General features: G+C 37.9%; 5 protein-coding genes and 2 pseudogenes across 7 annotated transcripts; 5 read left to right on the forward strand and 2 right to left on the reverse strand.

Annotated features, from left to right (window-relative positions):
- Window positions 1-2,631: 2,631 nt before the first annotated feature.
- On the forward strand, window positions 2,632-5,108 carry LOC121997043 (organelle RRM domain-containing protein 2, mitochondrial-like). Its single transcript, XM_042551253.1, has 4 exons — window positions 2,632-2,811; window positions 4,433-4,501; window positions 4,580-4,686; window positions 4,836-5,108. Exons 1-4 carry the CDS (start codon window positions 2,697-2,699, stop codon window positions 4,953-4,955), a joined length of 411 nt encoding a protein of 136 aa, XP_042407187.1. The 5' UTR covers window positions 2,632-2,696; the 3' UTR covers window positions 4,956-5,108.
- Window positions 5,109-5,877: 769 nt separating this feature from the next.
- On the forward strand, window positions 5,878-10,961 carry LOC121997042 (calcium/calmodulin-regulated receptor-like kinase 1). 2 transcript variants are annotated; one of them, XM_042551251.1, is made up of 8 exons: window positions 5,878-6,030; window positions 6,805-7,180; window positions 7,564-7,717; window positions 7,796-7,922; window positions 8,994-9,085; window positions 9,187-9,258; window positions 9,872-10,075; window positions 10,431-10,961. In XM_042551251.1, exons 2-8 carry the CDS (start codon window positions 6,858-6,860, stop codon window positions 10,764-10,766), a joined length of 1,308 nt encoding a protein of 435 aa, XP_042407185.1. In that variant the 5' UTR covers window positions 5,878-6,030; window positions 6,805-6,857; the 3' UTR covers window positions 10,767-10,961. The 2 variants fall into 2 exon arrangements, with proteins under 2 accessions (XP_042407185.1, XP_042407186.1); XM_042551252.1 differs by having other exon boundaries at window positions 9,000-9,085.
- Window positions 10,962-11,229: 268 nt separating this feature from the next.
- On the forward strand, window positions 11,230-15,678 carry LOC121997044 (formin-like protein 5). 2 transcript variants are annotated; one of them, XM_042551256.1, is made up of 7 exons: window positions 11,230-11,566; window positions 11,663-11,921; window positions 12,391-12,994; window positions 13,075-13,741; window positions 13,820-14,019; window positions 14,250-14,485; window positions 14,586-15,678. In XM_042551256.1, exons 2-7 carry the CDS (start codon window positions 11,766-11,768, stop codon window positions 15,435-15,437), a joined length of 2,715 nt encoding a protein of 904 aa, XP_042407190.1. In that variant the 5' UTR covers window positions 11,230-11,566; window positions 11,663-11,765; the 3' UTR covers window positions 15,438-15,678. The 2 variants fall into 2 exon arrangements, with proteins under 2 accessions (XP_042407190.1, XP_042407189.1); XM_042551255.1 differs by having other exon boundaries at window positions 11,230-11,558.
- On the reverse strand, window positions 15,601-16,384 carry LOC121997045 (protein H2A.7-like). The gene is made up of 2 exons (XM_042551257.1): window positions 16,097-16,384; window positions 15,601-15,964 (listed from the first exon to the last, which is right to left on the reverse strand). Exons 1-2 carry the CDS (start codon window positions 16,283-16,285, stop codon window positions 15,752-15,754), a joined length of 402 nt encoding a protein of 133 aa, XP_042407191.1. The 5' UTR covers window positions 16,286-16,384; the 3' UTR covers window positions 15,601-15,751.
- A 1,571-nt stretch (window positions 16,385-17,955) lies between these two features.
- LOC121997046 (transcription factor ILR3-like) lies at window positions 17,956-19,928 on the forward strand. Its single transcript, XM_042551258.1, has 5 exons — window positions 17,956-18,257; window positions 18,700-18,762; window positions 18,836-18,913; window positions 19,014-19,176; window positions 19,401-19,928. Exons 1-5 carry the CDS (start codon window positions 18,118-18,120, stop codon window positions 19,668-19,670), a joined length of 714 nt encoding a protein of 237 aa, XP_042407192.1. The 5' UTR covers window positions 17,956-18,117; the 3' UTR covers window positions 19,671-19,928.
- A 46-nt stretch (window positions 19,929-19,974) lies between these two features.
- Window positions 19,975-20,762, reverse strand: LOC121997047 (annotated as a pseudogene).
- Window positions 20,763-21,075: 313 nt separating this feature from the next.
- On the forward strand, window positions 21,076-21,185 carry LOC121999038 (annotated as a pseudogene).
- The last annotated feature ends 220 nt before the right edge of the window (window positions 21,186-21,405 follow it).

Raw genomic sequence — 21,405 nt, forward strand, 5'->3', positions numbered from 1 at the left:
ATTTGCCTCGAGCATTGGGGGACTAGGGCAACCCGGTCGTTGCTTGCAGGTACTGTTGACCAGAGGACTTCGGACGACTTGGTCAACACAGAAGACTGCTCACCATCCAGATCATGTTGAGGCGGTCAACATTCCAGACACGTTATTTCTGCAGCCCCGTCTTCTCAGATTCCCGACAGGAACATACCCCAAACATCCGACTGCATTTTCCAAGTAAAATGTAAATTACTACTGAAATGGAATTGTACATCCAGAATAGAGTTAAAACTCACTGATAGACCTCGAGAGCTCCGATTATATTCATTTCAATTCCTGTGAATTTCTTGGATTGCAAGGAATTCAAATATACTATCTATTTTTTATTTTGGCTTTTCAGATGTGTTAAAATGTAATAAGGAAGAATCATCAAAATTATCCACGTTGGGTCTGATATGGAATCATATCAGGCCTAATATGAGCTTGATATAGAATGATATCAGGTCCACATTGAGTCTGATATGAAATGATATCAGACCCACGTTGGGTCTGATATGATTCCCTATCAAGCCTAATGTGGAGAATTTTGTTAATTCATTCTTATTACATTTTAATATATCTGAAAACTGAACTAAACAATAGATAACATATTTGAACTTCTTGTAACTCCAGAAAACCACATAAATTGAAATAGGTGCATTCAGAGCTTTCTAGGTCCATTAGTGAATTTTAATCAAAACTCATTGATGAACCTAGAGAACTCTGATTGTACCAATTTCATTTTATATTGATTTCTGAGATTGCAAGGAGTTCAAATATGCTATCCATTGTTTATTTCGACTTCTTAGGGGTGTTAAAATATTTTTAGAAGAATCGACATTCAAAAGAGAGGAAAATAAAGGAGAGGAAAGAGAAAAATGTTCATAGGAGGAAAAAGAGGAGAAAGAAATGATAAAGAAAATAAAAAGAAAAGTAAACTGGAGGATGGAATAGAAAAAATATATAAAAATGTGCCATCTTTAATAAATAACAAAATAATAGGCCCCTTTTATAAATTTAAAAAAATCTGGGTATGCCTTTGATAAATTGCTCTTTTTAGATCCCATAGTCCCTATTAAATCAGCTTAGCGGCTTGTTTGTGAGACCATGAAATTGAATTATTAATCTCGCACAGGTGTCAATGAAAAAAATGAAATCCACGAAGCCCTAAATTGGGAATCAAATAAAAATAGAAAAAGATCTCTCTTTTATGGTTTTTGTCAACCAAAATCCAAACGAGCAACGAAAAGTGCAAGCAAAGGTCGCAACTCTAACCACTATAGGAGAAAGGACATACAAGGAAAGTAGAGCTTAGAGGTGGGATCTAGCCGGAGGTGGCATCGAGTGGGGAGCAGCGACCTGGCCGCCAACGAGACCGAGCTCATGCCGGGGTTCCGTTTAGCGCTGTCTTCCTCCGACGAGCGGGGGTGGCGGTTCTGGGTCAAGCTAAGCGCAACCGAAGAGTTGGACGACGACGAAAACTCAGCGATTGCTCTGTCGCCCGCCCTCAATGCCGCTAAGGAAAGGTAGGTGACAGAGCCCCCAGCCCTTACCCTCCGCCACATTGTCGGTGCCAAGCTTGCCGTTAGGAATGGCCATGCCGACGGAGTCTCACCTCACGAAACAACAGTTGTTGCTCGCTGTTCGAGGGAGAAGCTCGGGTAAGGGTCGACAGCCTGTATGTGTCTCTGGCGGGGTGGATTCTTTTGAGCAAGGGTATAAATAAATCAAGTCGCTCATAAATTATTCAACGTTCGATTTGATAAAAGCTCATTTGAATTCGTTTAATGAGGCTCGTTAAGATAACCAAACCAAACTCAAGCTTCATAGTACTAGGCTCATTAGCTCATGAATATCTTCATTATTAAGTTGATTTAAAAAATAATAGTTTTGATATTGAATTTCTAGATTTTAGACTATATTAAAAATATAGATAAATATATTAAATTTATTTATTAGAATAAAATTATAAATTTTAATAAGAATATTATAATTTTCTCTAAATATATAATTTAATTTTTAATAAATATTTAAATTTATAATTTATAATTATTAAATTTATTTAAAATAAAAATTTAAATAAACTCGTGAACTATGAATATTTCCATTAAATAAATTTTCAGCTTGACTATATTATAAATAAGGTAAATTTAAATATTCAAGAATCCGATTCAATTTGACTCAATTATACCTTTACTTTTGAGTTGAGCTAAAGAGAAAGAGAGATGGATGGTGGATGAGGCGCGGAGTGATCTTGGTAGTGCGCCTCCACTGTGTGCCTAGATCCATTCGCAACCAAATAAACATATGTTGAAAGAAAATAACCTCTGAATTTATCTTCACCTTTTACTATATTAATACCCAACCCACTTAATTTACTATATATATATATATATATATATATATATATATATATATATATATATATATATTCAAATTTTGAAATTAAAAATTAAATAAAAATATGAAGGAAAAAAATCGTGAATGAAGAAGGTCACTATCAACGATGGGCCTAATTTGTCTCCAGGCCCATAACGATGCCCCACTGGGCCGTCTTAAGGGTCCTTGTGAGTTGTGATGCCCTCGGTCTATAAATGGAGGGCGGTATGCGAGAAAGGGCGACTTGGCGGATCGGCTCTTCTTCGTGCAGTTATCGAGCGCGCGTGCGAGACCCGCGAGTCATGGCGGCGCTGCGTTCCGGGGTCCGTCGCCTCTTCTCCATCTCCGCCTTCTCTCCCCCGCCTTCGGCCGCCGTCCCCCCGCCCGCTGAGCCTTCGACCAACCTTTTCGTCTCAGGCGAGTTACCCTCCTTTTCGCATCTTAGGCTTTCAGTTCCTAGCTGTTTCGTAATTTTTTTCCCCGTTTTATTGTACGGAATTTACCGATGGAAGACATGCATTTTGTAGATCTTGACAGTTCCAAGTGGAGCTCTAGCTATTTTGAAATTGCTTCACCAACAAAAGCCTAAATTTTCTTTTGAGTTTTTCGTTGTTCTTTAGCACAACCCGATTGGCGTTAAATTAAATAAGAAATTCTGTGTGTGCTTACTGTTTATTACAATGCTCTGGAAAGGGTCAGAATAGCTTTAAGGTAACTAGGGTTTTGTTAGGTTTTATGTTTAGTTATTTCGTAAGTCAAAATTCTAGGTGAGTTATAGGGCTTTCAAAGGGTTGGGAGTAGCATTGACGACTACCCAACTACTTAAACGTTCCTTAAGGCTTAATTTGATATCCAATTATTTGTGCTCAATTCAACACCTTTAGTTAGTGCTTTTCTAAGGAGTTCATAATCACTGTGGTTTATTGGCTCCATCAGTTTTAGGCTATCTAAAATTGTCATTTAGAACTTCATCAGTAAGCTGATCTATATGCTTCTATGACATCATTTGTAGTCTCATAAGCAGGTTTATAACTAGATGAAACTTTCATAATCTGAGTATAATATCGCACAAGCTCAATAAACTTTAAGGATTTTGACATTTCTTAAAGCTTGATGTGAACTTGAGCTTCAATAAAACTCCATCTTGAAGGGATGCTTTTTGAATTTGGCTAGAATGAGCATTGATGAACTCAATACATAAAATGATTAACATCTAAAGTTTAATAAAAATCATGATTGTTGAAAACGGCTGCTTGGCTGTTATATTGGATTTAATTTTACTATGTTTTTTGATTGCAAAATTTGTTTATTAGTACATAGAGTAATTAAACATGAGATATAAAGATCAAACAATAGCCGACCCCACCTAGTGGGATAAGGCTTGGGTGTTGTTTGTTGTTGTTGTAATATAAAGATCAAACAATAGATATGGATTCAAATACTCTAACCATTAGGTATTTGAGATACACCTTAATACTCCAAGGTGGAAAATCCGAGAACACTAAAAAAAGTCTTAAACCATACGAGCCGTTGTTTTTTTTAAATAACAAGATGGAAAAAATGACCATGTTTTCAGATGTTTTGGATATTAGGTATTTGAGATAGACCTAAATACTTCAAGTTGAAATATCAGCGACGAAGAGAGATGAGTATGGATTGATTACAAGTTTACAACATATTCTAGCTTCTAGATGCTTTACACAATCAGCAAAAGCAAAGAAACCAGAAAAGAAGATAAGAAGAAGAGTGAGACGCTACCAAGAATTGAAAAAGAGGGTGGCTTTGTTATAAGAAGCCTGCAATATTGTGTTTGCTGGAAAGAAATAAGCTAGGTCTAATGAGTAGAGATATACGTTAAAAAATGATAAACTTAAGCTGGTACATGATCCACACTTGAGTCTATGGTTCTTGCCAAATTGGATTGTCATGAGCTTATGATTTGTGCAGGAATTTATGTCAGTTTGGACGAATATGAGTTAAAAGAATATTTCACTTGAGTTCTATGTATATTTGTTAAATTCCTCTTTCTTGTTTTCAGGACTCAGCAAGCGAACAACATCCGAAGGACTGAGAGAAGCTTTCTCAAAGTTTGGACAAGTAGTCTACGGTATTTTCTTCCTAAAACTAAGTTTACATTTGTCTTGAAAGTTATCTTTGCAAGATGTTGATACTTGTATCCCCGCAGCTAGGGTTGTGACTGATCGTCTGTCAGGCTATTCTAAAGGGTTTGGATTTGTGAGATATTCAACCTTGGAAGAAGCTGCCCAAGGTATAACAGGAATGGATGGCAAGGTGAGTTTGGCACAATGAATCATGCGTTTCATCTATGTAAATATTCCAAATTTTCAAGTGCATACAGATAGGAAACTTAATAGTTGAAGCTATTTGAAGTTTGAAAGTTAATTTCAATCTTTTTTTTTTACATGTCTACTTGGCTGCAGTTTCTTGATGGCTGGGTTATTTTCGCCGAATACGCAAGACCAAGGCCGCCACCACCAGACCAAACACAGGCTCCCCCTCCCCCACAACAAACTTCTGAGCCACCATTCAATCATCAGTAGAGCTTGAATTCTTGTATGGCTACATAAATTTATGAGACTAGATATCATTATAGTATAGACTTATGTGCAATTATTCTCTTGAAAGGTACTTGGATCGCACAATTCAAGTAATTGGAGAGTTAATAAGATCTTAAAAAGACATTGAATTATAAATGCACTTTGTTGGATATTGTCTTTTTTATTATGTTGTATTATCAGTTTGTCATGAAGAACGCGTGAATAAATGCATGTTGCCTATAACGGCGACATGGTGCCCATTGTAATTCAATGCTGACCAATCTTCTGAAGCTATCTATCAAATTTGCCGTTTTTGCCCTGCGAGTAGCGGTTAGGCTGTTAATTAGGTATCTAATATCCGAATTTGAATTTCGGTGCACCTTAAAAAAATTTCTTCAGAACGATAATGTTCGTTTGGATGGATCTTCTAGTGTACCTACTGCTTGGATGGATCTGCGGGATTAAATTGATCACTTGAATTTGAATTTTAACAGTGTTTTTAATCCAAATATTAAGCGATAAATTTTAAAATAATTATTTTTAATATATGTTTTAATAAAAATTTAAAATTTTATGAGAATTTATATTACTTTATTATCTTTTTAAAAAATGGTATCAGTTTTTTCATATTACAGTGGCAAAAATCCCAAAATATCCGCAGAGTTGACCGTTAATACCTACGTCATCGTGCGGATACACGACTGCTCTCTACTCCTGTGGCTGAACAAACTCGTTCGCTCCACAACCGATGGTTACCTCTCTGCTATTTGGAGTCTTCCTGTCCCAGAACCAATAAAAGATCGGTACGATTTTGTGTAATAGTAGGTGGTTTGGGTTTCATGATCCCCTAAGCTAGAAATAGCGCTATCGAAGATGGCTGCGCCGCGTCAATCCTCACCTTTTTTTTAATATGATTTGATTTTTAATATGAAAGGGCAAAAAGAGTTTTTAATGGTCGAGTCTTCGCAGCTCGCTTTCTTCTCTATGAAATGCGACTATCTTAGATGAGATCTGTGGCGTAGCTCTACGATTCCTCTGCTCGATCCGTCATTGCGGCGTGCTCGTTTCGCCCAAACAGGTTAGATCGCTTCGCTTCGGCGGATCTTCTTTATGAATCAGGTGTTTCACCTTTGTCTCGAGGTTGCTTTTGTCTCAATCCACGCAAGGATTCGGGGGTTTCTTGAAGCTCGATCTTTGGTTTTGTGATTGTTGGGCAAAACATTTTTTTTTGGCTGGTCCATTCTCGTGCCCTCTATGGAAGATGGCGTGGCCGGTTCGTTTTGTTTTCCGTAGGAAAAATTGCTGCTTTCCTACTCCCCTGCTGAATGAAGCTCCTTTTCTACTCCCCTGCTTTGTTCCTTTCTGTTTGATCTTTTGTCTACTTCTTCTCATGATTTCTTAGATTTTGGTTTTCATGTGTGTTCTGTCCTCGTGTATGATACTAGAAAGAGGACATAATTTTATAATTTTAGGTATGAAGTGAAACATCGCCATCTTCTCTAATCGTAGGTTTCGTTTGTAAGGCTGCAGTGTATTTTTCTATCTCGAGGTTGAATGAAGATTTAAAGATTCTTTGTTGGTCCAGTTCCACGTTTTTCTATGGATGATCCTGATTGGGGTTTAACTTTTATATATTTCAGTGGCCGAGATCGTTTTGTTTGAACATCCATTTGGCATCCGTGTCACAGAAATCTACTTCTGCTTCTTGTCTTTAGCCAACTGATATTGACCTTTATGCACCGGTGATTCAGATTAGAATAGTCGTGTCCGTGACACGACATAGTTTTGTTTTTCATGCTTAAAAGATTTTCAATTGGTTCTATTCGATGAGATTAAAGGGGTTTTCTTGCAGGAGATATTATGGAGTGGACCTCCGACAGCTGCTATTAGCGGTGTATTGGGGAGATGAATGGTGTGCCATCATGGGTACTGATTTTAGGAGTGACAGCAGGAGTACTGATTGGAATCTTCCTAGCTATAGGTGCTCTGCTTTGTATCAGATTCCAGAAGAAGCGTGCTCAAATAAGGATCACCAGCTCAAGGAGAGCATCAACTGTCCCCATGCGTGCCAATGGAGTTGATGCTTCTTCAATACAATCAGACTCTACCATGGATCAAGAGTCACCGAAGCACAATGACTTTGAAGAAGATCGTCCTTCCTTATGGACTGAAGGAACCAAGAGGAAGCATCTTGTGTCTGTTTCTGGAGTGCCCAAATATTCATACAAGTAAGAACAGCTCCATCCACATCATCTTCAAGATACTGATGCATATGCATATTCAAGCCTCTGATCTTCACTGTTTTTGTTAAGAAAAAAAACAATCCCTTTCAATTTATCTTTATGATGATCCTTTGATCTTCCATGTTTATTTAATTTGATATGTTAAAGCACAATTGTGCCTCATAGCTGATGATTCCACTACTAAAACAGGCTCTTGAAATATCTTAACAGAGACCATTTATGTATTTCTGCATGCAAATCTTTAATGCAACCATTTCTACTTCCATCTTTTTGGTTTCTAATTTGTGAATTTACAATATAACTTAGATCCATGTTGTATTCTGTTTGGTAATGTAAAAATAAAATAGCTTTTTGTATTCTATTCCCAGGGATTTGCAAAAGGGTACTAGTAACTTTAAAACATTGATTGGTCAGGGGGCATTTGGTCCTGTTTATAAAGCTCAGATGGCCACTGGTGAGACACTTGCAGTTAAAATGCTTGCTACTAACTCCAAGCAAGGCGAGAAGGAATTTCATACCGAGGTAGCACTAAATATCTTTACTTTTGATTGGGAATTCCAAACAAGATGAAAGAGGAGTTCACTGTTTCATCCTTTTCAGGTTCTACTTCTTGGGAGATTGCATCACAGGAATCTTGTAAATTTGGTTGGATATTGTGCTGAAAAGGGCCAGCATATGTTGATATATGTTTATATGGCTAATGGTAGCCTAGCTTCTCACCTCTACAGTATGTCTGATCACTGCTTAGATACTTTTTACACTTTATATTATTTTATTTAGGAGAATGATGAGGTTCAGGACATCAGGTGTATGCTTGCCGATCAAACCATATTTTTTATGCTTGTGTTACATATCGGGCTTCCTATAACTAGACAATATATTTATATCTAGACAATCGTAAACAGAACTTTAAATATTTTATTATTTAGTTCTCTCTGCTATTGGTGTACCATGGTTGTCCTTACATCATTTAGAGACTTAGTGGGATTTAAGTAGAAAATATGAATTATATGATTGCAAAGCCTCACTAATTAGCAGTCGACCTCTTCTTGGATTCGTTCGAATTACAGGAACAATACCCTTGACAATCTTACTTAAGGACATGTGGTTTTAACTAGTAGATAATGAGGCAGATGTGTATAGTTACAGATACCAATTTAGTCGCTAAAGAGAATATATGCCTAGAAAATACTAGTCTGCCTCATCTTAGATTGGCTTGAACTATAGGAAGGCAATCTTACATAAAGTACGCATTTTAAGTTGCAGATAACAAGGCAAATGTGTGTAGTTGATACCAACGAGAACTAGATATTCCTAGCAAGTACTATTTTTGATGTAAGGAATAAAAACAACCATTGAATGATATTAATTAATATTTTTCCATTTCAAAGTCATATCTTCATGTATGCCATTTTGGTGTTTAGGAATATGGAAAGAAAGTAATTGTCAATTAATCCTTTGTCTTTCTATTAATTGAACTGAATTGCATCATAACATGTATATAGCTCTTGCTCAAGTGAATTGTACTAAAAATAAGCAGTATTGCTTTGAAATAATCTGACAAATATGAGATTTAGTCCTTGATATTAGAGCACTAGGAAGTGACTTTTTCTAGCCTTGATGGGTTTATGTTACCTGGCAAGGAAACTCTCTTGACCTGGTACAATTTTTCCACTAGTGTTTGGACCCCTCAAGAAGCATCTTAAGAATTCTAGTCCACTTTTTATCCTTAATATATTCACTGTCAAACTGCTTCTACTTTTGATTTGGAGGAAGTTGCCTTTAACTTATTCATCAGGTGCAGGCGAAAAGTATCAAGTATTGAGCTGGGATTTGAGGGTTAATATAGCTCTAGATGTTGCAAGAGGTTTAGAATATCTTCATGATGGTGTAAGAAAACATATTCTGTTTTGTCTGAGATGACTAAAGAATTTTAATATATATTTTTTTATGAAAGAGTAAAAAAGCACTTTTGGTCTCCATTCTTGCAGGCTGTTCCACCTGTAATTCACCGTGACATCAAGTCTGCAAACATATTGTTAGACCACTCCATGAGAGCTAGGGTACGACAAATAAGTCAGGACTCATGCAAATAGAATATTTTGTTAATTTTACTTTCATTAGTTCTCTGATTCTATTATGCTATGAATGGGCATTACAGAAGGAATTGATAATTTAGATACTTATTGATTTGTGCTTTTACCATCTAAATCTTTTTTTTTTTAATTATTCAGTTGTCAATAAATGATAACCTTAATATTGTTGGTAGCTATTTTCTGGATTTATGTGCTCAGTCTAGCTATCTAGAAACACCGTGGATTATAGACATGGAATATGGCCAAGAAAATAATAGCGGGCATCAACTAGCTTAGTTGGTAAACTTCTTCAAAGTTGTTGCCAAGGTCTTGGGTTTGAAACTTGGCCTTCATCAAATGTGAGTGCTTGACGAGGGCTTTCATAGCTATCAAAAAAAAAAAAAAAAAAATCTAAGGAACTTACTAACAAAGTAACAAATTGATGAATTTGGAGAGGTTGTATATGTATCGCCAAGATGTGGTTGTATTTGCTTCTCCTATCAAGAGTTGATTCTGTTGGAGCATCCACCTTATATTATCTTTGATCACTGCATAGTTTGTTAATTTTACTTGCAAACTGGAAGAACACTTTGTCAACCAGGTTGCAGACTTTGGGCTATCAAGAGAAGAAATGGTTAGCCATCAGGCATCTAACATCAGAGGAACTCTAGGGTATCTGGATCCCGAGTATGTATCATCAAGATCGTTCACAAAGAAAAGTGATGTTTATAGCTTTGGGGTTTTGCTTTTCGAGTTGATTGCCGCACGCAATCCACAACAGGGCTTAATGGAATACGTTGAACTTGTGAGTGTGTCTCTATCCTTGTTTCCACATGTTACTCAATTTAGCAGCTAGACTTTTGCAACTTTTACCATGAGAGTAGCTAGGATATCAAGCTAACTTTTCTTCAAGTAAATTGTCTAAAATCATCTTGCTTTAAGTTTGCATGTGAATGGCACTTTAGGAAACTAAATAGTTGCAAATTTTCAGTAATATCAATGAAGCCAAGTTATACATAGTTTGCCAACAAAAAGTATGAATTCGTTCTGTAATTCATTAAATTGGCAAATAAAACTTATGTGACTACTTCATGATGTTTTCTCAAAGAATAAAGTACTCTTATCATAATCAAAAGACTTACTATTTAACTATGTCTTAGGCCGCAATGGATGCTGATGGAAAAGTTGGATGGGAGGAAATTGTAGATCCCCGACTAGACGGTGTGTTCCACATAGCAGAAGTCAATGATGTGGCAGCTCTTGCATATAAATGCATCAATCGACTCTCCAGAAAACGACCATCCATGAGAGATGCAGTCCAAGCGCTCTCTCAGATCCTGAAAACAAGGCACAGAAAGCATCATACGAGGAGATCATTGCCCCTCACTGAAGAGGAAGACTCCGTCGACATGGAAGCATCAGAACATCAGAGTATTGTATCTGAACACCATAGAGACGAGTCGATAGGCAGTGCATCAGATCTGCCAGATGTTTGATCTACTAAGAATGTGTTTCATTCCCTTCTTTGTTGATCCATTCATTGAATTCATAGTTTTGAAAGATAGGTGTGTTAGATTTAATATATGACAAAAAATTGTAATTCGAGGAGCCATGACTTATGGCTCAATGTATTAGTTTTTGCCAATTCAAAGTGTATAATTTTGATTGAATGAATTGCTGTTGTTGACTTATTTTAAGTCTACCATTTCTCAGTACATTCATATAGTGGATTATATTTTTAAGGAGTTTCGATTATATTTTTGTATTTAAATCAAATTTATTTTATTTTAATTATTTTTTAAAGTCGCCTATGGTACGGACTAGCATATATTGATTCCCAAATCGGAGAAGTCCAAATTTAACCTTCCATTTTCTTAATTAAGCAAGTTCGTTAAGTCAACCCGGCTGTCTCAAACGGGTCAAACATCAACTACAACTTACAGCCCGATCTCCAGCGTGACAGCTGGAGGATGCGGCTCCGCGATGTGGGCCGTGTTGGTAAAATAGGCGCATTGCAAGGAAAGCGTCGCCGGTGAGTTTGTAACGAATCGACCTTCAACGATCCGATCCCCTCCTTCGCGCGTTTCAACTCCGGAAGGTAAAAAAAGGAAAATTTCAAACGTCAATTTGAAAAAAAGTTCCCCAAATTTTCTCCGCCTTTTCCTCTTCCTCCTCGTCGCCCTCGAGCACCAAACCCTAGGTTCCGTGGCGTTCTCCATCTCTCGTTCCGTTGCCACCGTTCCGACCAGGTCGCGATGGCATGAAGGCGGGAGCGGAAGGAAGCTTCGGTTCTTCGGTTTTTCTCTCTCGATTTTTTTTCCTGGTTTTTGGCGCGGAAAAAGCTTGTCTTCTGTCGTCGTGCTCATCGGGTTACATCGGGTGGACATTGAAGGTATTTTCTGAGGCAAGAATTGTGCTTTGGTTGCTGGAGCTGATTTGATGCGGAGGTCGAGCTGCAGATGCAATGAAATCGATCAAGATTGATCCACGGGACGATGGGTGTGAAGAACTTTGCGATTCCTATCGTTTTTCTAGGTTTGGTCCTTGTTTTGCCGATGCACGGATCAGGTGGGAGGACAGGGCCGAGGAACTTGTGGCTGGAATCGGGAAGTTTTGAGCTGAAAGAATTTCCTCAGCTGAGCGAGTGCACGGTATGGGGTTCTTTACATTCTTCAATTTTTGTTCTACAATTGTGAATAGACTTGTTTAATTTCTTAACTCAAGTTTCAGGATTCATGAACTATCTTAAATTTATGGATTATTGTTAAAAGTATGCACATAAACCTAGCTGGGTAAAGAAACTAGCAAATTGCAGATATAAAAAATGGTGCATTATTTGTTTTTGCATTCGCTGCTCCCTCAATATGATGCCTAGAAGATGAATTTACTATCAAAATTCTTCTGGTCTGCTAATTTCTTTGTACCTTTTATCTAGACTGGAAGAAGAAACCTTTTTAAATTTTTATGTTCTGTGAAGATAAGAACTTGAGATAACTCTGAGCCCTTTCTTCTGACTTCCTGATGAACTAGTTACTATGTTCCTTTTGAATAATTTACCTTCCCATAAATTATCTTAAATATAAAGTTCAGGAAAGTTTCTTTGCTTTATCAATTATGCAGGTTAGAGTGTATGATCATGAAGTTGAGATGTCTCTGTTCCCAGAAATGAAGCATGCTGTTATTGTTTGTCTCATTAGGAAAGGATTTCACTTGCATCTTTCTAATGGTGATTTTAGACGTAATGCAATGTGCACAGAGTGTCTAGAATTGGTGGTTAATTGGCATCATGTTCAGAGAAGATATTTAGCAACTCAATCTCCAAGTCCTGCACCTACCTTCTCCCTAGCTGTTGATCGATCTGCTCCAGCTGCATCACCTACTCCTGAAGGTGAACCACAAACACCAAGTCCTGCTCTATCGCGATCTCCTGTTCAGCTACCTGTGAGTTCTACATCTGGCAGACATGGACCAACAGTTTCACAAATTTCTGCACCAAAATCATCAAAACCTACACACCTCAAAAGTACTCCCAATAGTCCACCCTCACACGAGCAAGAGGACCCAACAAAACTAATTCTCGTTGCTGTAGTTCTTTCATCAATCGGGACATCTCTTCTTTTTCTTTGTATATTCTGTTGTTACCGGAAATTTTGCAGACGGCGGGACTCAGCAAAAAGGAGAGATGATAAGCCCCTATTGCATCTAAGATTGAGCAATGCCTCTGGTATGGAATTGCTCGTCTTTCTTATGGACATAATTCACCAGACTGCTATGTTTTGAGAGTTTTAAATCATGTGTTTCCAGGATCATCTTATACCTCATTTGGTCCTGTTGGTTCAAATAATCATACAGATAAGCCTGCAGGCCTGCAGCATAACAGTGGATTTAGCCAAAATTGTCATGACTTCACCGGAGATGTCAAGCCCGGAGGTGCAGCATCACCTGATATAGTGTCAAATGCTCCTTTTCTGGAGCTCAATGATGGCTCTGAACCCAAAATATTACTTCCTCTTCCTCCTGGTAGGTCACCTCTTCCTTCTGCTGCCCCTCCTACTCCACTTCCTGTTGTCCCAGGTCCTATGTCTGCCGATGTTCCTTCTCCTCCACCTGTTGTTGCTCCTTTGCCACCTGTTGTTGCTCCCCCTGCTCCTCCTCCTCCTCCTCCTGTTAAGCCTCCTATTAAAAAAGTTGCACCTCCACCACCCCCTGCTCCACAACCACCATTACGAAACCAAAAACCTGGTGCCCAGATGCCTCCACCTCCACCTAAGGTTGCTCTTCCTCCTCGTCAATTTCAAGGAAATTCAAGAACTAAGAAGCCATCAAATCTCACACCAAGCCCTCACGAACATGTTAATGCTGATGGTGACGACGATGGTCCTAAAACAAAGCTGAAGCCATTTTTTTGGGATAAAGTTCAAGCAAACTCTCGATCCAACGTCTGGTCTCACATTAAAGCAGGATCCTTCCAGTAAGTCTGTATTCTGATTGGGCACTGTGATCGTCTGTATAACAACTGGCCTTTTATGATAGTTTAATTTCATTACAGGTTTGATGAAGAGATGATTGAATCATTATTTGGCTACACCAATGCTGCTGATAAAAACAGTATTGAAAAAAAGAAAGAGTCCAAAGATGCTTCACCTCGGTTTATTCAACTTCTCGAACCAAAGAAATCACAGAATTTATCAATATCATTAAAAGCTCTGAGCGTCAAAAGCAATGAAGCTCGTGAAGCACTCATGGAAGGTGAGCTTGGATCGTGTGCTTGGTAGAAAAAAGCGTTAATAGTAAACTAGATCATACTAGCTCTTTTGGTTTCATTCAACCATATATAAGTCAATGGAGCTGCTTCTCTATTCAAATCTCCCTCTTTGTTTCCTTCCTACTCATGAATGTCGATTAGTTAGTTTTTTAATATTGGTACACTACTGAATGTTTTTTAATATTTGTCCCCTTGTTGATCTTCTTGCAACCAGGAAATGAACTTCCTACTGCTCTTCTTCAATCATTACTGAGAATGCAACCTACCACTGATGAAGAGCTGAAACTCCGACTGTATGCTGGTGATTTGTCCCTGCTAGCACCTGCAGAACAATTTCTCAAAGACTTGATTGATATTCCTTATGCCTATAAAAGGATGGATGCCTTGCTATTCATGTCCTCTCTGCACGAGGATGTCACAATCATAAAGGCAGCTTTTGCAACAATGGAGGCAAGTATTCGTATTCTTGATCCTGCTCTCTGCCTAGACGCTTCTTAGTACATTCATATTGTAAGACTGAATAGTGCAAATGAACGTTCTTTTGTTCTAGGCAGCTTGCACTCAACTCAGAAACAGTCGTCTCTTTCTAAAGCTTTTGGAAGCTGTTCTCAAAACCGGCAATCGCATGAATGTCGGCACATACCGTGGAGGTGCTCAGGCATTCAAGCTCGACACACTGTTGAAGTTGGCAGATGTTAAGGGTACCGATGGAAAAACCACTCTGTTGCACTTTGTTGTTAAACAGACTATTCGTTCTGAAGGAAGACGTTCTGCACGTTTAGCAAAAGAAAGCGGAAGCATGACTTCTCTGGACAATTACAGCTTCAACTCCAACGATTTGTCCGAAGTTATTCCAGGAGAAGCCGAAGATAACCTCCACGCCGAAGGCCTCAAGATAGTTTCTGGACTTAGCTGCGAGCTCGAGAATGTCAAGAAAGCAGCAGGAATTGACATCGATGCGTTCACCACAACGGTGGTTAATTTTGGCCGCAAGTTGATAGACACTAAAGAATTCCTGAACAAGGATATGAAAAGCTTGGACGAGGACAGTGGCTTCCACCTTTCCCTCAAATGCTTCGTGGAGCATGCTGAAGCTGCCATAACTTTCTTATTGCAAGAAGAGAGGAGGATAAGGACCTTGGTACAGAGTACCACAGATTATTTTCACGGGAGTGCCACGAAGGACGAAGGTTTACGGTTATTCATTACCGTCCGGGATTTCCTTGGCATGGTAGACAAGATCTGCAAGGAGGTGAAGGAATCGCCGAAGAGAGTCGCAAAGCCATCGAAAATTAGGGACGGCCCACCAGCAGCACCTGCTACTGAACCCCGACGACGATTATTTCCTGCGATCAGGGACCAGAGGGTTGAAAGTTCCAGTTCAGATGAAGAGGACGATTGATGAGTTCGAGTGATTGTTGGCTTGGCCTCGAGCAGCAGGAACAAATCTGCATCAAGAAAATGGGTTGGAGGAAGAACTGGCTAGGAAGCGGAAAGGAAGAGAGAAAATAATACATGCGGCATGACAATTCTCAGATGTTCACTGGCAAATTGCTCGCGAAGTCTGATATTTTAAGGATGAACAAGCTTGATCTTAAACAATTCCGGATGATACAATGCTAATGGTACAAAAGTTGGGAAAACCAAAAAAATAAAAAACAAATAATCATGAAAATTACAAGGCCATGAAACCCTAGACCAGAAGGTTTTCAGCTTTCAGTCTTCATCGCCTGCGGCCGCCTTGGAAGATCCAGCCTTTTTGGGAAGAAGGAGATTGTGGATGTTTGGCATCACGCCGCCGCTCGCGATGGTGACTTCTCCCAGCAGCTTAGAGAGCTCCTCGTCGTTCCTCACGGCTAGTTGAATGTGCCTCGGAACGATCCTAGATTTCTTGTTGTCTCTTGCAGCATTCCCAGCGAGCTCCAAAACCTAATCGCCGAGACGAAAATTATCAAACATCTTGCATTTTTTTTTTTGAAAACAAAAGAAGGTAATTTCAACCAAACGTTAGGAAATATCGAGGCTTAATAAAGAAGAGGGGGAAAAAAGGCATATGCACACCTCGGCGGCGAGGTACTCGAGGACTGCAGCTAGGTAGACGGGGGCGCCGGCGCCAACGCGCTCGGCGTATTTGCCGGCCTTGAGGAATCGGGCGATCCTGCCAACGGGGAACTGGAGTCCGGCCTTGCTGCTCCTGGACGTGGACTTCTTCGCCGCGGCGGAGCCAATTGCCTTCCCTCTTCCGGCCATAGCGACGACGACGGCGGCGTAGCCAGGCCCTGGATTCGTCGAGCTAATCTGGTGAACGAGGGAACCGGATTTGGTAATCCTGAGGCAATACTTTCGATTTATTTTTTATTTTGGCTTCGCTTCGTGTTTATATGCTAGCGGAACGGACGGAATCAACCAATGATGTGCTAGCACACGGATTCTTATATTGACCGTTAGATCGTAACAGTCTGAACGGTCAAATCCTGCCTGTTAATCTACGGAAGGATTGATTGTTTAAAGATACACGTATCGGACGGTAGGACCGTAAAGAAGTTGAGGTGAATCTAACTAAATTGAGTCGAGAGAGTCTAGTTTAAATACATAAAATTTTTAAAATAATTATTTAAGTTTGACTTAATTTAATTTTTATTAGGTTAAATTTATTTGAAGTTTAATTTGAGTTTGATTCGTTTAGATGTTATCAAATTCTCAATTCAAGATTAACTTGAGCTTAATTTAAATTTAATTTAAACTTGATTCGTTTAGATGTTATCAAATTTTCAATTCAAGTTTATTTGATTATTTAAATTTTTAATTGTCTAATTACTCATTGAGCTTGATAATTTAAATTTATTTTATTATTTATTTAACATATTGAAAAATATTTTATTAACGAATCGAGTTTGTGAATATTGTTCATGAATGTTATTCACGAACATTATTCACAAACATTATTCACGGATATTGTTCATGAACATTGTTTATGAACGTTAACAAATTGAATATATATGTTTTTAAACTTGTTTACTTAGCTTAACGAGTTGTTTAAACTTATTTGTTTAATTAATCTTGTATCTATTGAATAAACATAAATAAATTATTACTAAACTAAATACCAAATTTATTTATGAATACTTGATTCATTTACAGGAAGACAATATTGAATTTATCATATCGGTATATTTGTGTATCGTCTCCCTTTTATGTCAAATGTATAAAGCGAACAATCAAAAGCATACCTTATCAAATTTATTTAAACTTATTAAAGTGTATTTTTTTAAAAAATGAGACTTGGAGTTTTAAATTTTATATTTTAAAATATTAAAATAACTCATTTTTTAAATCAGAATAATAATATGTTTAAATAATTAGCTAAAGGGCAGATTAGGCTGAGTTGGTAACTGTCTATTAAGTTAATAGGTAAGTTCAATCCTATTTGAATCCGCAATGTATACCTCAAATATCCATTTATATTTTTTAAAAAATAGATATTTGATGTACACATGGCACCGGGATTAAAGAGTGTCTGTACGAGTAGAATCCAACTTACCACGAGTCAGGATTAATTCGCCGGCGCCCCATTCAGAATGTGCCACGTGTGCACGACCTTTAAAAAATGTTTTCTAAAAAGTGCACACGTGGCCTCCTCTGAATGGGCAGATCGAATTAACCGTGAGTTAGATTAACCCGATGACCTGTTATTTTGACACGTCAGCAAGACAGGTACAGGTCAGCAACTTAACGAATGAATTTAACATATTTAAAATACTGTTGGATAGATTTTATTAATGGTTTTTAAAATCTTTTTTTAATTTAAGCCATGTAATTCTGGGGTGGGACCAGAATCTCATTGGATAGACTTCCACCTATACAATCACGCCACGTCAGCCTCGCTCATCAAAACGCGAACCCTAAAACAATCCCGAATCTATTTTTCTTCCTTTTTTCTCGCCGACACAGCCTCAAGACGACGAAGAGGGGGCTGCTAGATCGACGAAAGGAAAGGAGGCATCTTTCCCCCCCTGCGGCGCAGGCGCGTTGTTGTCGGAATCCATCAGCAGAAATCTGGGTGTCGGGAGCCGACTACGAGGATGGGCTCCTCCGATAACGCTAATTGGTTCCTCAATTGCCCGTTCATCGACGACATCCCCGACGCCGGCGCCGATTTTGCCGCCGACAATGGCGGGTTTTATTGGGATAGTCGGGGCCTCGAACCTGTTTCCAATACCAGGTACTGAAATATTCGTTCTCTTGGTAAAACGAACAGTAGCTTTGCTACTTCTCTTCGAAAAATCAAACCCTTTTTTTTTTGTTTATTGCTTGCGCAAACGGGTTTAATTTTTTTTAATATCAAATTTCTGCTTGATTCTGTCACCAACACACCTGATCTATTTGTGCATGATTTTAAGATTGTGGTCATCCGTGCTTGTTCTCTGTATTTTAGGAGCAAATGGAAGATCAGACATTGTTGCCCGCTAGACTTTTCTTCTTCTTTGTCTTCTGCCGCTTGTCCAAATAGGAAAACCTGTCTAATTTATTTATTTATTTTGAAACGAGTAGAAACAATAGGCCAGGCCTCTCAATTTTTTCATTTTACTGATAATTTCTCATCTTGATATCTACATTAAATCGTACTGATTATAGTTTTAATAATCTATATTTTTCTTTTACAGTGTGGATATTGATAGCTCCTTTCTAAATTTTGGTGGTTTTAAAGACCCTGGCTCCGCAAAGCGGTTAGATCTTCATCCTCAGTTTGCAGATCAACTTTTAGGGTTTTGTAATTGCTAAGCATTTTATGTGTTGCAGTGCGAGATCAGAGTCTTCTAGTAAACCTTCTTCCAAGGCCTGTAGGGAGAAGATGAGAAGGGAAAGGTTAAATGATAGGTTAGTTTTGTCATCGATTTATATTGTTTTTTCTTTTTTATCAGGATTTGTGGTCCTTTTCAGACATGCCTCCAGATTTTGATCTATTTCTCAATTTAAGGTTCTTGGAATTAAGCTCAGTTCTTGACTGTGGGAATCCACCGAAAACAGACAAAGCTGCTATTTTAAGTGATGCTGCTCAGCTAGTGACTCAACTACGCAATGAAGCACAAAAGTTGAAGGATTCAAATGAAGGCCTCCTGGAAAAGATAAAAGAATTGAAGGTTTGTTCTCTGTGTGTTACTAATCTCTATTTGTGGATGCGCAAATAATTCTACTTGTTTAGTTCCATTTCATGGTTCAAAATTTAGTTGTGGTACATGAAGACATTCCTTGAGATTTCCTTTTCATTTGTACAATTCATTTTCAAAGATTGTTTTTGTTTTCCTTTTTTATTTTCATGATACTGTTGGTTCCGCATCACATTCGATATGCTTATGAAAAGCAGGATGAGAAGAATGAGCTTGGGGACGAGAAGCAGAGGCTGAAAGCAGAGAAGGAAGGTCTTGAGCAGCAAATAAAGCTTTTGAATGCAATACCAAGCTATGTGCCTCAACCACCTCTAATGCCGAGTCCCTATGCAGCCCAAGGACTAGCACCAGGGCACAAACTCATGGTCCCTTTCGTCGGTTTCTCCGGCTTCCCAATGTGGCAATACATGCCGCCTTCCGATGTCGATACATCACAGGATGCTGATAACTGTCCTCCTGTTGCTTAACCAATAATAGGGGTGTCAATCTCAAGAACAATTGCTGAAGCCTCTTCGACATTGGGCTGACAAGGTTAGTTGTCATCCCTCCATTTGCTTCTTCTGTAGGCTTTTTGCCAGAGTACAGTTGTAGGTTTGATGAAACTGCTGTTTGAGTTATGTAAGCTTTTTTAGCTTTGGTTAAGTGGTCACAAAGGTTCTAATCTGAGAAATTCTGACAGTAATTTCTACCATATTTATGTGGAAAATCCTTGGTTTTCACTTTAATCTGGGTAGATATTTCTAAGATGTTTTACAGTATTTGAAGCCAAGGTGAACTACATAATTACAAGCAAAGAAGACAAACTATCAATTTTCAAACATGAGATTCATCTATTCTAACCTTCTCGCGAGTGTTCGGGAATCCATCTTCTAAATATTCGCTCTTTCACAATGAATTTCTCCAAGCAACTTGTCGTAGTCTTATTGCTATTGCAACTGCTCATAATGTAGAGAACTAACAATGTCTCGGCAACCTAGCCACTTAGTCAATCAATTTTTGAATTGCTATCTTTCTTGGGTATAACAAACACCGCATATTCAGCATGGACAAGTGCAGGATGATGCCTGCAAGTCACGAAGTCTACAAGATAATTAGTTCCCAAGCGAACCACCCAATTTTTGGATCTTAAATAAGAATATGCCTTGTAGAACTCAGGGAACCCTTTCCTTTCAGAAGTGAAATTTTACCATAAATCTAATTCTTCCGTAGGAGTTTCATCCTTTCTCACAATCTTGATGCATTTTAGAGCATGATACATAGAAAGACTCTTCTGGATTGAGTTGAAAATGTTGTCTGTCATCTTGAGAGGTGAATATTTGCCAAATGTGGCCTGCTAAGCAACTCGTCTACCTCTAATTTTACTTTCAGATAAACAATGGAGCTGGATAAAGTAGTATTACTCTTTGATTGCTTTAAAGAAGTTTGCAATTGAAGAAGTATTTTTGACATGGGATTTGTCTGCAAAACCTTTCCTCTTCCATCTTGGTCTACTTTGGCTTCATTATCTACTATGAAGACAGATTTGTAAAGGTAAAAATGAAGAATAAATCATAACTGTAATGGGAGAAAAAAATAGGACATCTTGTTTGAATAAGAATGAACAAATCAAAGTTATGGTAATTGGCAGGACGTATGGATCCCGTTTATCTTTCTATTTGATTAAGAATCTAACTAATTTTAGTGAAATTCAAAATGAAATTATATGAATGTCCTTTTTTTTATTTTTACAGTGAAAATAATTTTAAGACTTATTGGTATTTTTTTTATTTTTTATATAAAAAATATATACTGTTATGATTCTCTTTAGTCCCGCATATTATAATTAACAAGCAGAGAAGTTATAAATACCTTGGGCTAGAGACGTTAGAAAGCATACATTTTTCGGTCTTTTGGTTAAGATCAAGTGTAGTATCTATTTTTATCAATTTAATATCTGATATAAAAAATTAAATTAATTTTTTATAAAGAAGAGTCGTCCTTTCGTTGTACTATTACAAATTATGGGTTTGAGATATTAATTTATGTGTCTTAATGCATTATATTATACATATAACACGTGTGCGCGATGACCAGTTTCAATAGAACATGAATTTTATTATTCTTATACTTAAGTTTGATAAATGTAAAATACATTTGATTCACTTGTTTTTCTATCAATCAGACTGAGATTTGATTCTATTTTCCCTCCTTCCATGCCAAATT

Source organism: Zingiber officinale, chromosome 6A, assembly GCF_018446385.1.
Source record: "Zingiber officinale cultivar Zhangliang chromosome 6A, Zo_v1.1, whole genome shotgun sequence".
Classification (NCBI taxonomy): domain Eukaryota; kingdom Viridiplantae; phylum Streptophyta; class Magnoliopsida; order Zingiberales; family Zingiberaceae; genus Zingiber; species Zingiber officinale.